At 36.2% G+C, this 14,040-nt stretch overlaps 1 protein-coding gene across 3 annotated transcripts in view; it reads right to left on the bottom strand.

Annotated features, from left to right (window-relative positions):
- The window catches only part of LOC146004255 (uncharacterized), a 37,564-nt gene extending 25,209 nt beyond the window's left edge, over window positions 1–12,355 (bottom strand). The window contains exons 1-2 of one of the 3 annotated variants that reach the window (XM_083142942.1): window positions 12,310–12,355; window positions 3,012–3,209 (exon numbers count right to left, since the gene is read on the bottom strand). In XM_083142942.1, coding sequence (XP_082999068.1) covers window positions 3,012–3,197 — 186 coding nt within the window. In that variant the 5' untranslated portion in view covers window positions 3,198–3,209; window positions 12,310–12,355. Of the gene's footprint in view, window positions 1–3,011; window positions 3,210–12,033; window positions 12,085–12,309 lie in introns of those variants that run through there. The other 2 variants (XM_083142941.1, XM_083142940.1) reach the window with 2 other exon arrangements.
- Between the last annotated feature and the right edge of the window lie 1,685 nt (window positions 12,356–14,040).

Raw genomic sequence — 14,040 nt, 5'->3', positions numbered from 1 at the left:
AATGAAGTTCCCTTTTGGTGAATTAATGCACTGCATGTGTATGCTGTAGTGTTATATGAATTTAATGCAACTCTTTACATCCTGATCCTTTGCAACACATGTGGTTGCTGTACGATCTCTAATAATGTTCCCAAAAAGTTGAAATGTTGTTTATCAATCAGCAGATGCATTCACATATACAGTAAACCAGTAAATATGGAAAAAAAAGTCCCCAGAACGGACCGATTTTATACCTGAAATGACCTGCTTAAGGAAGAATCTTCCTTAACGCGGAAACGGAACACCATTTAAAGACCAACGAGATGTTTTTATTGTCAATAAGATGGAAATTTCTTCCTTTATTTTCTCGCTCCCAAGAAAATTGATTGATTGATTGATTCATTGATTTGGTGTTTTAAGTCCACTTTATGCACAGTAAGGCTAATTGGGACTGGACCTACAGTTTAAAGTGGGATCCGAACCACTATGTGCCTCCACCGGGTATCGAACCCAGGACCCCTTGGTTACAAGGCAATGACGCTCCCAAGAAAACAATGAAATATTGTAAGTGGAACACGTCTCTGTTGCCAGTCGCTTACCAGTAACATTGTCAATATGAAAGAATGTGCTCGCACGGTTTGTTGTTTCGGAATTGTAGCACGAACTTCAACGCCTAATTCTTGTACATATATTTTTTTTTTTATCTCACGTCAGTTGTGCTTGAACTGTGATAGTGTTTGGTTTTCTTTGAACCTGATTCTTCACAGACATGTCATCGAAACGTACATGCAGAACTCTGACGTTGAAGGAGAAGAAGAAGGTGATAGAAGAACACAAAAAAGGAAATTCTTCTGCCAAGGAACTGCCAGCAAAATTCAAGGTTAGTAAACCTCAAATTTACGACACTCAAAAATTCTGGAAAAATAAAATTAGAATGGTTTAAAGGAACATCAGATGAAGTGAAGCGTTTGGACAAAGTTTCTGGCAATGAACAGATTAATAACGCTGTGTACGAATGGTTCGTTGAAGCAGCTGTGGGGAAATGATACATAAGTACGTACTGTACGCTCTTAGAATACTGTAAAAAGTGTACCAACATGTTGTGTAGTTACATAATTGTAATCTCTGCTATGCTTATTGCGACTGTATCGCATTTTTATTCATGTACGTACATGCATTAGTACTCTACATTATAAGTAATGCAAAATGTGAATCTGTCTTTCCATTATTTCCTGCAGCGCTCTATACTGTATTTAAAGTCAACCCTGTATAAGAAGGAAAACTGTTAAGACTAAAAATTTTGCTCGGAACCATCCCAGATACTGTATTTGTATACACTTTTCACCATATCTTCTATGCCTTTCTCATTACACATACAAAAAGTGACAATGATATGTCACAGTCTTAAATAAAAATACACAATTTTGCACTTCGGAACATATGTATAAATTATCATTTTCACGAGACAAAGTTAGTTTTTAATTCACTTCATGCTCGGATGGACTAGTACCGTTAAAAATGTGCCAGGAATCGAATTTTGGACCTTTCCATTACAATGGAACAGCATTAACCATTATGCTATCAGATAGGCCCGATTAATTCCTTGAGAAACATGCACCCTAGCCCTGTATTTAACTTAACACAACATTGTTTTGTGGCAAATAACATCTTTTTAGATACTCTGATCATCGTTACGAGACTAAGAAAAATGTGAAGCACTACATTTGGCACAATCATTATATTTGTAACTTGAAACACTGCCACAAAAGTTTTGAGCGCAATACATACCAAACTTGTTTCAACATGCTCCGAAAAATTTGCAGGAATCATGGTGGCAGGCATAATTTTGAGCAATGAATTGTGGGGGAAATTGTTTGCAGAATATCATCCATTTACACTCATTTCACAGCACACACATAATAGTAGGGATGTGACGAAGCTGAAAATTTACCGATGCCGATGTACTCACCGATAATTTTTGGAACCGATACCGATGCCGATATTTAACCGATTCCGATACGTAAGATTATTAAACAGAAATGGGATGTTCTTTTCAGCATGACAAAAATAAATTTACTATGTACATTTCTATTGCATATCATATGTATATACATATATATTCTCAAGAGATGCGAATGTACATTTGCATCTACAAAATGTTATGTGAACCTTTAAGAAGAACATGGATTCTCAAGAGATTAAACATTAGTACACAAGCAGTTCTTTGAAATGCAAAATGAATTCCTGTTCTGCCAGATTCAACTTCAGAAACACGAGATTGGGAAGCACTTCAGGAAGTAACCCACTTCTTCTCTTATCGCAAATCTGTTCAGCAACACTGAACACTCAATCACTGAATACTGATGCAGCAGCTATGCTCAAGTATTTTCTCAGCACTTGCTTCAGGTTTGAATATTCATTTTTGAATTTCCAATACAACAGCAGATCCTGGTTCAGCAATGTACTGTTTTATTTCTGACTTATAGTTAGGTTGATCCTCTGATTGAGTTTGCAATAATTTTATTACAAAAACTCTACAATAATGACGAATCATAACCAAATTTTCAATAAATCTTACAAAACTAGAATATAAAACTTATTAGAAGGTAAAAACTCTAGTATAATCTGTACCGGTTTAGCCGATTCCGATATGTCAATTACTGCCGATTTTCATACATCTGTAATCAGCTTCGGCACATCCCTACATAATAGTAAATATTTTAAGCAATGAATGGTGCAAGGTTGATCCTCAGTATAAGGTGCAAGTTTGATGAATTTCAGCATGTTTTTCAATGGGACCCTAACAGCAGCAAAATTTTTCCGGAGTCTACTGTCAAGTTATCCAATATGGGAAAACGAAAAGAACACAGGAGGAAAGCCAGTGAAAGAAAACGCCCACATCCTTCTGTAAAGGTACCATCCACCTAGAGTACTGTGGTAAAGCAGGATGTAAACGATCTCCACGATGTAAAAATTTGATTTCAACATTATTGCAAAGGTTCTCTACTAAATGTCAAATAAAAACCACTTACTTTAAAGAGATCCTTGAAATATGGACTGCAAGCTGAAAGCACCACTCTATGCGCTCGAAGATTTCGTCCACCGGCACAAAGTGTAACATCTGTAAGGTCATCACCATCGAGGAGTTGGGGCAAGGAATTTAAAAGACTGCTCTGGAAGTTATTCCAACGAAGGCAGAACTGTTGGTCTGAGCCCATGGTTTGTGTGGTCTAAAAGGCATTAAAAGAAAACAATTAAGTCACAATTAACTCTGAAACTTAAGAAATACAAAAATTACCCTCTTTCTCAACATTGTCCATCATACACAAAGTATCCGTAATCAGAACCCATGATCTCTTGATTACAAAGCAGCAGAAATATCCCTATGCCATTTAGGAAGCCCAGGCACTAACCGTAATACATATAAAAACATGCAGAATTAACAAATGGAACATTCCACGATAAGTGGTCCTAATTCATGTTAATAACAAAATGTATTAATATGAAAATTGCTATTGCTTTTAATTGCATTAAGGTTTAGATGTATGTAAATGCATATAATTTACACATTTCACCACTAAAACTTAATACCATCTGCAGCCTACTTGCTTTACACACAAATGAAGTCAAAATTTGCTACATTTTTAAAGTGTTACACATGTAACACACTTTTGTTAATGCTTTTCATGCATTCAGCCTGTCACCACACTCAAGTGTTGTTTCCATTTCTTAGCAGACACCATAAAGTACTCCATAATTCTATGAAATCAGTTCATTATGAATATTTTAATCCAATCTCATGTCTAGAACCTTAAATTTTGTATGTAAAATGTCACACACATAAAACTGGAATGCGCCAAATGCATAATGTTGTTGCCAACACATATGAAAGGAACTAGATCAGATGTCCATGCCAAAAAAAAAAAAAATCTTGCTACAAAGCTGGCGGTCCTGGATTTGAATCCCAGCCTGTGCATGGATGTTCTCTCAAAGTCTCCATTCATCAATTTCATCTTCATCTTTGTGATTAGCCATAAGAAGAGAAAGTAAAATAAACAATCATTCAAAGAAAATAACTAATGAGAGCAATACTTAAATATTTCCTTTAAGTTACATATTGGTTGCATTGTAAAATTACTCCTCTTACAGTTTACAGTTCTTACAAGCACATAAGCACAATTTTTAATTATGTTTCAGGAGAAAACAAGTTTGCTTTATCAGATTTCCTTTATTTTTTAATGCATATATGATGAAGGGAGCATGTGTTCTCCCAAAACGTAACAGCAAAAATTGTGTTTATGTGGTGTAAACTGTAAGAGGAATAATACTAAATATACGAGGGTGAATCAAATATGAACAAGCCTTGATTGGCTAAGCGTCGGAATGGGTAGCAGGGTGTGATTGGGCATGTGCGGACGGTAGGTGGGGCTGTCGTGAGTCAGGAACCAGAACAGCCGGCATGTTGCATGCTTCGTTTAGTAGCTCTCACGATGAGTGAGCAGTGTGTGCCAGTGTCTGTTGCGCAACGCATAATCATCAAGTTCCTCACCCAGGAAAACGTCAAACCGGCCGAAATTTACCGGAGACTGCAGGCCCAGTTTGGGAATGGTACCCTCTCGTGGGCAAGAGTGAAGGTGTGGTGTAAGGAATTCCAGCCAGGCCGTGAACGTGTCGCAAATGAAGTGCACCCCCGTTGTCCTCCCACCAGTGTGACAAATGACAACATGGCTCGTGTTCGTGAGCTTGTCGAACAGGATCGCCGAGTCACTGTGAAGCAAATTTGCGGCAGAACTTGGTGTGAGCTATGGAAGTGTCCAATGAATCATCACAAAGCACTTGGGCTTCCGCAAAATCACAGCTTGGTGGGTTCCCAAGGTGCTGAATGTTGCTCAAAAAGATGTTCAGTTCTCTGCGGGGAAGGTGTTGGCCACAGTGTTTTGGGACTGGAGGGGGATCCTACTGGTGGATTTCTTACACGAATGTCGGACCATCAACGCACCCTACTACTGCAGCCTCCTGGATCAAGTTAAGGTGCAGTATCGACGCAAACGACGAGGCTGTCCCATTCGCCAGGTCTTGTTCCTCCACGACAACGCCAGACCCCATACAGCAGGTGTTACACGGCAGAAACTGGTGGAAATGCACTGGGAACCGCTTCCGCATCCACCGTACAGCCCAGATCTTTCACCATGTGATTTTCACCTGTTCGGACCCCTCAAAGAAGCACTTGGGGGCGAGCGATTTGCGACCAACGATCAGGTGGAAACCTTTGTGCGCAACTGGTTGGCTACCCACCCAGCTTCATTCTACAAGAACGGCATCAAGAACCTACCAAACGTTGGGAAAAATGTATCACTAAGGGCGGAGACTATGTAGAAAAATAGGATGTGGCAATGTCTCTGTTTCCTTCAATAAATTTTGTTTTTCCGCACAAGGCTTGTTCATATTTGATTCACCCTCGTACTAAACATTTTTTGTCTCAAATGTCCGTGTTTTGTTCATCTTGGATTCATTTATAGAGATATATCACATGCTGTTTCCCAATAAAGAAGCAATGTTGTTCTTAAAATGTACCTTCACATTGGTACATCTGTCGATCTAATCAAAATCCAAGAAAGCACAATCAATTTCTTCCGTTGATGCACTGATTAAGATTTTAGACCAGTTACACTACATATATAGACAATTAATTGATCATCACATCATTTACTACCATAAAATGCCACAACAGTACTTTTTCTCCAATTATCACATCAAAAGTGCCATATTTAACCTATCAATACTATAGTTCTTAACCCTGCTTCAGAATGGATGAAAACATCAAAATAAATTTGACTTAACTGGGTAAAAACCATGCGTTACACATAACAATTAAAATGTTTAACTTCAGAATAAATATTTTAATTTTAAACCACAATGATTATCAGTAGGGCTCGGAAGTTGAGGAAAAATCCTTTTTTTTTTCCCTAGTGTCCGAAGACGAGGCCCAACATAATATATGTTCATTTTGGGTCATTGTAGGCCAGAAAAAGGTGGGTTTTATTTGTCCTTTTTTAGCCTTTTTTTTAGGTCTTAACGGCTTTTTTTTTTGCAACTTCACCTTCTTTCGACTACGTTTTTACTGCCCATTCTCAATTCGAATCATCATCAGTTCATCACCTCTTAAACATCCTTTCTGTAGTAAAGAAATTTTAAAAAAAGAGAGAAATAAATGTATTTGAACTGATCTCCGAAACGAGAGAAAAACATTTTTGGACAACTAAAGCAGGTACGGTACAAGATCGTTTAACCGTAACTTGTCTGGAAGGTTGCGCTGTAAGTGGCAACTTTCTCTTGTTATGAAGCTTTCAGCACGGTGTATACGACCAGACAGCACACGCCTGCAAAGATCTCAAGGTGGCACGCAGAGGGAGGGGATGGGAGGTTAAAAACTGAAGTTATTAATTAATTTGGATCACATTCATACGTCCTTTTTTCCATTTTTAGGTCCTTTTTTTATATTTTTAGGTCTTTTTTTTTTGACAATTTATAGGTCTTCAACTTCCAAGCCCTAATTATCAGGAACACAGATTTGAAGTAATATTTACACTAAATATATATTTTCTTCTACACTGACATCAGCATAAGAAAGAATTAGTTACAGACTGCAACTTGTCATTAATGCTGATCTTGCACATTCATCTTCATTTTTCTTAATTATGAGCCTTACTTGCAAGCTTATCTTTCAAATTTATTACAAATAATTACAAGAAAAGTAAATAAAAACTTATTTACATAATGTTTTACTCATAATTCAGTAAACTTTATATTTTCTTTTTGAAGCTCATATAACATTTTTTTCACTATCCGAAGTACTATGACAACTATGGTTACAGAAGGGTGAGGAAGATGTTTAATAAACTGAAAATGAGGGTGGAAATTTTAAGTTTGGCTAAAATAACTTGTATGATTTAAAGTCAAAGAATTAGAAATTATGCTGTGAAGAGTACATTTTGCTTGTGACTATGCTTAGATTAGGTTAGGTTGTTGCTTTCTGAAGCAATTTTTTTGCCCCTCGATGGACAAAAAAACATTTTGAGCGAAAGAGAAATATTAGAATACTAACAAACCTAACCACCCAAGAAAATCACAAATGTGATTCAACCATTATTCAAACCCTGAGTGTTATTTCTTCCTCTCTGTCTCTCTCTTAATGTCTCTTATAATATCACACAAAACACTGGCTTTTATTTCACAGTACATTAAACTCACAAACACCTGCCATGTGACTTCACTAATGCTATCAGATCAGTGCTGACATCTTTGTGAACCATGTTTACTACATCTCTGAAAGCCAAAACAGTCACCATGGTTTTTGTGATATGATTTGTATGTATTACACGGATGACACTTCGAATTCCCATGAATGCTAGTTCACTGGTGTATATGTGACAGAATCAAATTCATAGAACTGGCAAAAACTCGCAAATTCTGATGCCAATTAGTAGAGGCACATATTTGTGTTATAGTGGTGAAAAATCAGATCAAAAGTGGTATATAAAATGACATTTTGGTTTTAAATTGTAAATATAATTCTAAATTTGATTTAAAAACTGCACTTATTAAACAAAATAAACATATCCCTACTAATAGCACATTTATGTAGTTACCAGAGTATTAAGCTTATTCATGTGTAAAGAAGTCCATTATTGCTTCTCAAATATTTACAGCAGAATCAATTAATTTTCTGTGAATTGCATAACTCACAGGATAATTCAAATTTCAGAAAGTTTAAGAGTCCATTTCGCATCATTTCATGACAAATTAGGGTAGGAAAATGCACCTTGCACCTTTCAGAAAAATTAACATTACACCATGTTATTTCACATTTCGTGTTTTCCTCAAAAATGAAATATGCATGACTCTGCTAATTAGGAATCACAGTTTAATCTGTGGTATGAATTTACAATAGCCGAAGTATCTCAAATTTCTTTCAAATTCGGCATACTCACAAATTTTGGCCTCATAATCACAAATCAGCAGTTAAAAATTGGCGGTCACATCTAGAAATTGCAAAATAACCTTGTCAATTACCGGTATGATTCTCCATACACTAACATGGAAATAATATGAAGATGTCTTCCTCTCCGCACAACAGTCTTGCTACCAACATTGTGCAATAAGTGAGCGCGTTGATATGCATGCGAGAAAATAGCACCTTGCGTAAAGGTGGAAAACATGTATGCCCAACAAACTATTCATGGTAAGGTTAGGTTAGGCAAGCATAGTTAAAATTAAGGGTCATCATAAACATAGTTTTGAAACGCTAATCACTGCAAAAAATAGTTGTTTTCTTCATAAATCAAGGGTGTTTACTCCGTTCACGGACCCACTTTTTTTGACTTATTTTTCCATTTCTAGACGTGACCGCCAAATTTTAACTGCAGATTCGTGATTACAAGGCCAAAATTAGTGAGTATGCCGAATTTGAAAGCAATTGAAGATACTTCCGGTATTGTAAATTCGCTCCTAATCTGTAATATAAAAATTAAGAGTATTCTCTCAGCATTAAACCTAACCCACTCAAAATGTACAAACAGGTACACATGCATGAGGGTAACAATAATATGAAGAGTACCAAACTTAACTTGCCTAACCTATTAATTTCAATTGGTTTGATTTTTTATATTTAGCTTCACATTTCCATCAATTTTAGCTAATTGTGACGAAGATGAGTGATGATATGATGAAGGGACACTCACAAAGAGCACTCAAGCCTGGGACACCTGATGTCGCGGCATGCTATGCTAACAACTCTGCAACAGAGGTCGACCCTAACATACTCATGTTCAAGTATATGGGAAAGGGATGAAAAAACATCTGCACAAAATACCCAGTAAGTAATCAGTTAACCTGCTCAGTGCTTAGAGATATGCAGGACATTCATGTAGGAAATAAGTGTGTAATTTTGCACAAATGGAACTTTGAGACAGCCATCACTAGGGTCAGCTACTTCAACATTTTTTCTCTCTTATCATATTTACAAGTTTCCATACCTTTCTATTAGAGATAACTGAAAATTATCTCAACTCAATGGAAAAAATATCTAATTATTGTTTCCAGTGCCCTGCAGTAAAGTTCAATACCTGTGAAATTTATTTTCTGCACTTGTTATTTAGCGTAGATTTTCTGCCACTTTTGAATAAATGTGATGATCAGTACGAGTGATAGTATAATGAAATTGATGAGGGGAACTCACAATCCCTTGACTGGGAACAACCCTGGGGCCTCAGCATTGTAGAATGCTGTGATAACCACTCCGTTTACTGACTATCATGTGACCACAATGACATTTTTTATATTTCAGACCATCATTCTTTTAAAAGTACACAAAAATAAATACAACCACATGCCTGATGCTTTTACTAGGCACAACGAACAAAACAGTGTGAATAATGCATGGTTAATGAGTTCAAGTAGCTTTATGCTTGTACATAAAAAGATAACATGAGTTTCCCATGCAAGATGAAACAAAGTCAAAATTTTGTATTATGTTCACTCTATGATCAGAGAAGCTAATCAGAACTGGACCTACAGTTTATCTTGGGATCCGACGCACTGTGCAATGTAACTCCATTGGGATCAAACCTGTACATCAACAACTAATAAACTTTAGCAATATTAGCAGGTTAAAAAGTTAAACCACATAAAATTACATTTAACTGTAATCTCTTTTTAACTTTATCATTCACTTCATGTTATGCAATTTCAAGCATGTAGCAATATCACATCAGCACATTACTCTAAATTTTCACATACTTAGTGGGACATTTTTGTCAAATTTATCAGAAACATACAATGTTAATAAAATTACAATTCAGCATTTTTTTCTATTTTTTGGGAAATGAACCAATATCACCTCAAATATGAACATTTCTAGTAAAAGCTCTGCACAATTAATGAGCTTAGTAATACATAGTGAGAACTGCATAGTACTAGGCAGATTGTAATATGCACACATGTGTGTGTATGTGGATCAAGGAACAAGTTTGAATTGGATAATTCCAATATCATCATGGTAGATGTGTACATGATTCGAATTCTGTACATATTTACAAGCACACACACTGAAAAGGTCTGCACATTACTTACTGTATATTTTATCTTTCCATACTGCTGCATCATGTTTGATGCTCTTAGCATTATAATTACACTTCTACATGCTTCTATCTATACATTTTAAGTACGTTAGGATTGTCTTCGTATTTCTACACTTCCCTTTATCTCCTCTCATGCATAAGTTTTCCATGTGAAAAGAGCACTTCCGACACCAGTGACTTGTAAAGTTGCTCACTTGCACAATCCACTTTTCATAATATTGTTGATTCAAAATAAATTAATTTCTGTATCTTTAAAGCACACAAGTTCGTTTATCTGCACTTCAAATTTTCGATACCCGTTTCATGCATCGAAGACACATCAAAATCGGATATTTTGTGTTTCGCATGGCTTGTACTTACCAATTCTGTATTGCGGAACATAGTTCAAGGTGCCATTATGCTTTTTACACGAAAACACGATTTTTCACATAAGAGTAATTTTTTTTTAATTCCTATTTTTGCTTCCGAAACACACAATATGGCAGCCACAACTTGACTACTGTTGTGGGTATGCAGTGCTTCCAACCTTCTTCACCGAAAAATACCTACTATCGTGTTCATCACGTGTGCAAATTGTACATTATGCACGGGTAGCCCCACAAACCATTTCCGATAAGGTTAGGTTAGGTTTGGTTAGGCAAGCATAGTTAAAAAAAGGGGGGGTGGAAAATCTGACAGGGGGTTACATCATCAAACATATGGAAGCAAATGAAGCAATGGCAATTGTGCATCGGTGAGATATTTCTCTTCAAAAATACATGATTTTTAGGTCAATTACATTCCACGATGAAAGAAAATACCTCGTCGAACATTGGAAACCCTAGAGAAATTCATTTCCGTAAGTAGTTTCTTCTGTAAAATAAAGAAATGTGTCTCTGATATACAAAATTGTTACCAAATTTTCTTCCACAACCGTGCATCCCTTATCCTTTTCTACAACTTGCAAAAAACATTACACAATCAGAACTGTAATCTACATTAGCATATTGTGGTAAAATTAAGATTACTTTTAGCCCACTTGACAGGATCTCATGATGAATTCAGATTTTATCACAATTTTTCTGTATTGTAGGCAACATTGATAACATTACAATGCCTGTCTTCAGCTATTAATTCAATCCTGCCTAAACATGCTTAAATACATACAGACATCTACAGCTAATACTGTAAAATTGTTGTATTTCTAATTTGTTACCACAAAGGTCAATCCCCCACTATAAAACTAATGAAGATGATGTTGTATAGCTATAGCCTAATAGTGATGCACAAACAGTTAATACAATACAATTCCCTTGTAGATTGGCTGATTCAAGATTAAAAAAGTTATTTATTTTTATAGCTGAATTCCTGTTCATTGTGTGTGTAATGGAAACTTAAGTTGAAACTACCAACACATACTAACTGGAATAGTTTCATAGATACAGAGTTGATAATTAAGAAAAAAACAGGCTATCAGTATTAAAAATATTTCAAATATGCAATTCTTTGATACAAAATAAAGTACGATTAAGTAACATGTGTATTTATGCGAAGAAGGCAATGAAATTTAATAAACTGGTTGCTCATACATGACGTCTAGTGTTAATTTGATGTTGAATTCTATATTACTTTTAAAACCAGAGCTATCCTGAATGAATACGTGGAAACATGAAAAATGTTTCACTGGCTAGGACGAAAATAGCTGATCACTTTATCATCTCTGACTAAAAGTCTGATCTATATATCTGCATATCGACGGCTAGTGATAAATTTTGTCCGTAATCTGCTCTAAACATCGTAACAACTTTTATTCGGGTTGAATTAAGGGTGCAGATAGCCTGCATGTACAGGACGTTACTATGCTAAACAGTATTTGGACTAAAATACACGGAAAACTTTTTCAAGCTGGCAACTCCATCTTTATGTATATACTAACAAGCTTGCTAAACCACATCTTAAAGCTGCGGAAAGTATATTCTATATATATATTTCGAGTTCCGTTATCTACAGAAAAAAAAACATACGAAACGTTGCTATATCCATGATGAGACCAACGTTATCTAAAGAGAGCGCACCAAAAATTCCCAATGACTTTGTCAAAATGTTTCTAGCAATTCTACATTATAAACCACATAATACTACATTTATTGCCCACAATATAGCTCTAAGTCGCAATATATAAGAATATGAATCACATAAAAATATCACATACAAAATTAATGGTAACTTTGGTCACGCGAGCAGCACCGGAAACAGTGTTTGTGTGTGAGTGGCGGAGTGCGTAATTTTTTGCTTGGGCAAGAGAGCTTGTGGCGCCATTTTATGGAACCTATTAAACCAATTTCGTAAGTTAAGAAAAATTCCCCTCTATTCTCTTATATGAAAGACTACTTGTAAATATTTGGAATAACAATTAGAAGAATATGAATTAAAAACTACTATATATATATATATATATATGTGTGTGTGTGTGTGTGTGTGTGTGTGTGTGTGCTCAACAGGCCCGTAGCCAGGAATTGTTAGTAGGGGGGGGGGGCGAAGTTAATCCCAGAGAGGGCAAATGTTTAATATATTGTGTCGCATTGGCAAATATAGGAGGGTGCACATAGGCACTTGCCCCCCTCCCACAAAAGCTATAAGTACAGGAAACTCTTGAAACTCCAACGAACAAAAAAGTTCGAGCAACATCAAATAACAATATTTCGATAATGATCTTTCCGGGCTGCCAAAGAATACAAAGATAAAGTCCAGTCGGGAGGGACTGTATCTATTTGATATTTGGGCTACAGGTCGATAATGTCAATAGACGATTAAAATGTACCAACAGCTTTGAGCGCCTCTGCGGAGCTGATTAAGATTAAGGGAGCCCTTTTCCTTCATAAATCGTGCTTCATCATGTTTTCCCTCTAGTTTCGGGTATGAAATAGTTTACGCACAAAGGAATCTAATGAGAATCCAACAACACCATTGTGTTGTGTTATGCAAGAAAAATTGCATTAATAAAATAATAATGGTTACATATTATATACATTTTGATGAATTGTGTAAAAATTTGTATATTTTTTTTGTACTTTCTAAAACATTAAAACATGGGTCTCTTAGTCCACCACGGATTCTATTTGCTTCAAATGGGAGACTCTTGCATCACTACAGACAATGTTTGCCTACTGGTGACGTTAATCATTTTGCAAAATATTGTGTGAATTGTATTATTTTGTTGTTGAAATACATGTGTTTGACACCTGACAAACAAATAAAGATCCCTTAATTGATCAATGACTTCTTGGATGACATTGTCATCATTAATATTTCATATTAAGTTTCATAGAGATAAATTATGTATCCTCTTTACATTATGAAAAATATGTTCCTTAATGACTATGGTACGAAACCAAACGATACAAGGGGCCTCCTTCGCTATACCCCATCCATGCGGCACGAGGTCTGTGGGCCGCTTATCGCCACCACTTTTTGAGTAAAAGCGTACAAACCCCAAATATAAGTCATAGAATGGCGGCATGGCATTTTCTTTAACACATTTTTTATTTCATTTAGACCGTTTTGGCCCCATAGCTATGGCTCTGAACTTGACCTATAAGAATAACAAACATTGCGAGCGAAGCGAGCAAGAGATTTTTACGAAAATTTGAAATGAAGGGGAGCAATTGGCTCTCTCTGCCCCCACCCCCTGCAACTTCAAGTTCCCTTGGCCGTCTGGAAGAACAACCAATTCCATCTTGAGTATCCATTTGTCCTGCTATTCTTAGATTCTGCTAGTCGTGTTTTTTTTTACTGAAATGTTTGCCCCCCCCCGAAAGACTTCCGTTCAATGTTGAGGGATATAATGCCCCTTGTGATTGCGGCACTGTTTGTGAGTGCCTTTTCATCAATTTCACGTCATCACTCATTGTCGCGATTAGCTAGAAGTGGCAGAAAACCAACG

This window comes from Lepisma saccharinum, chromosome 21, assembly GCF_977018435.1.
Source record: "Lepisma saccharinum chromosome 21, izLepSacc3.1, whole genome shotgun sequence".
Lineage (NCBI taxonomy): Eukaryota > Metazoa > Arthropoda > Insecta > Zygentoma > Lepismatidae > Lepisma > Lepisma saccharinum.
Note: the sequence above shows the minus strand (reverse complement) of the source record. Positions and strands in the feature narration are given on the sequence as shown.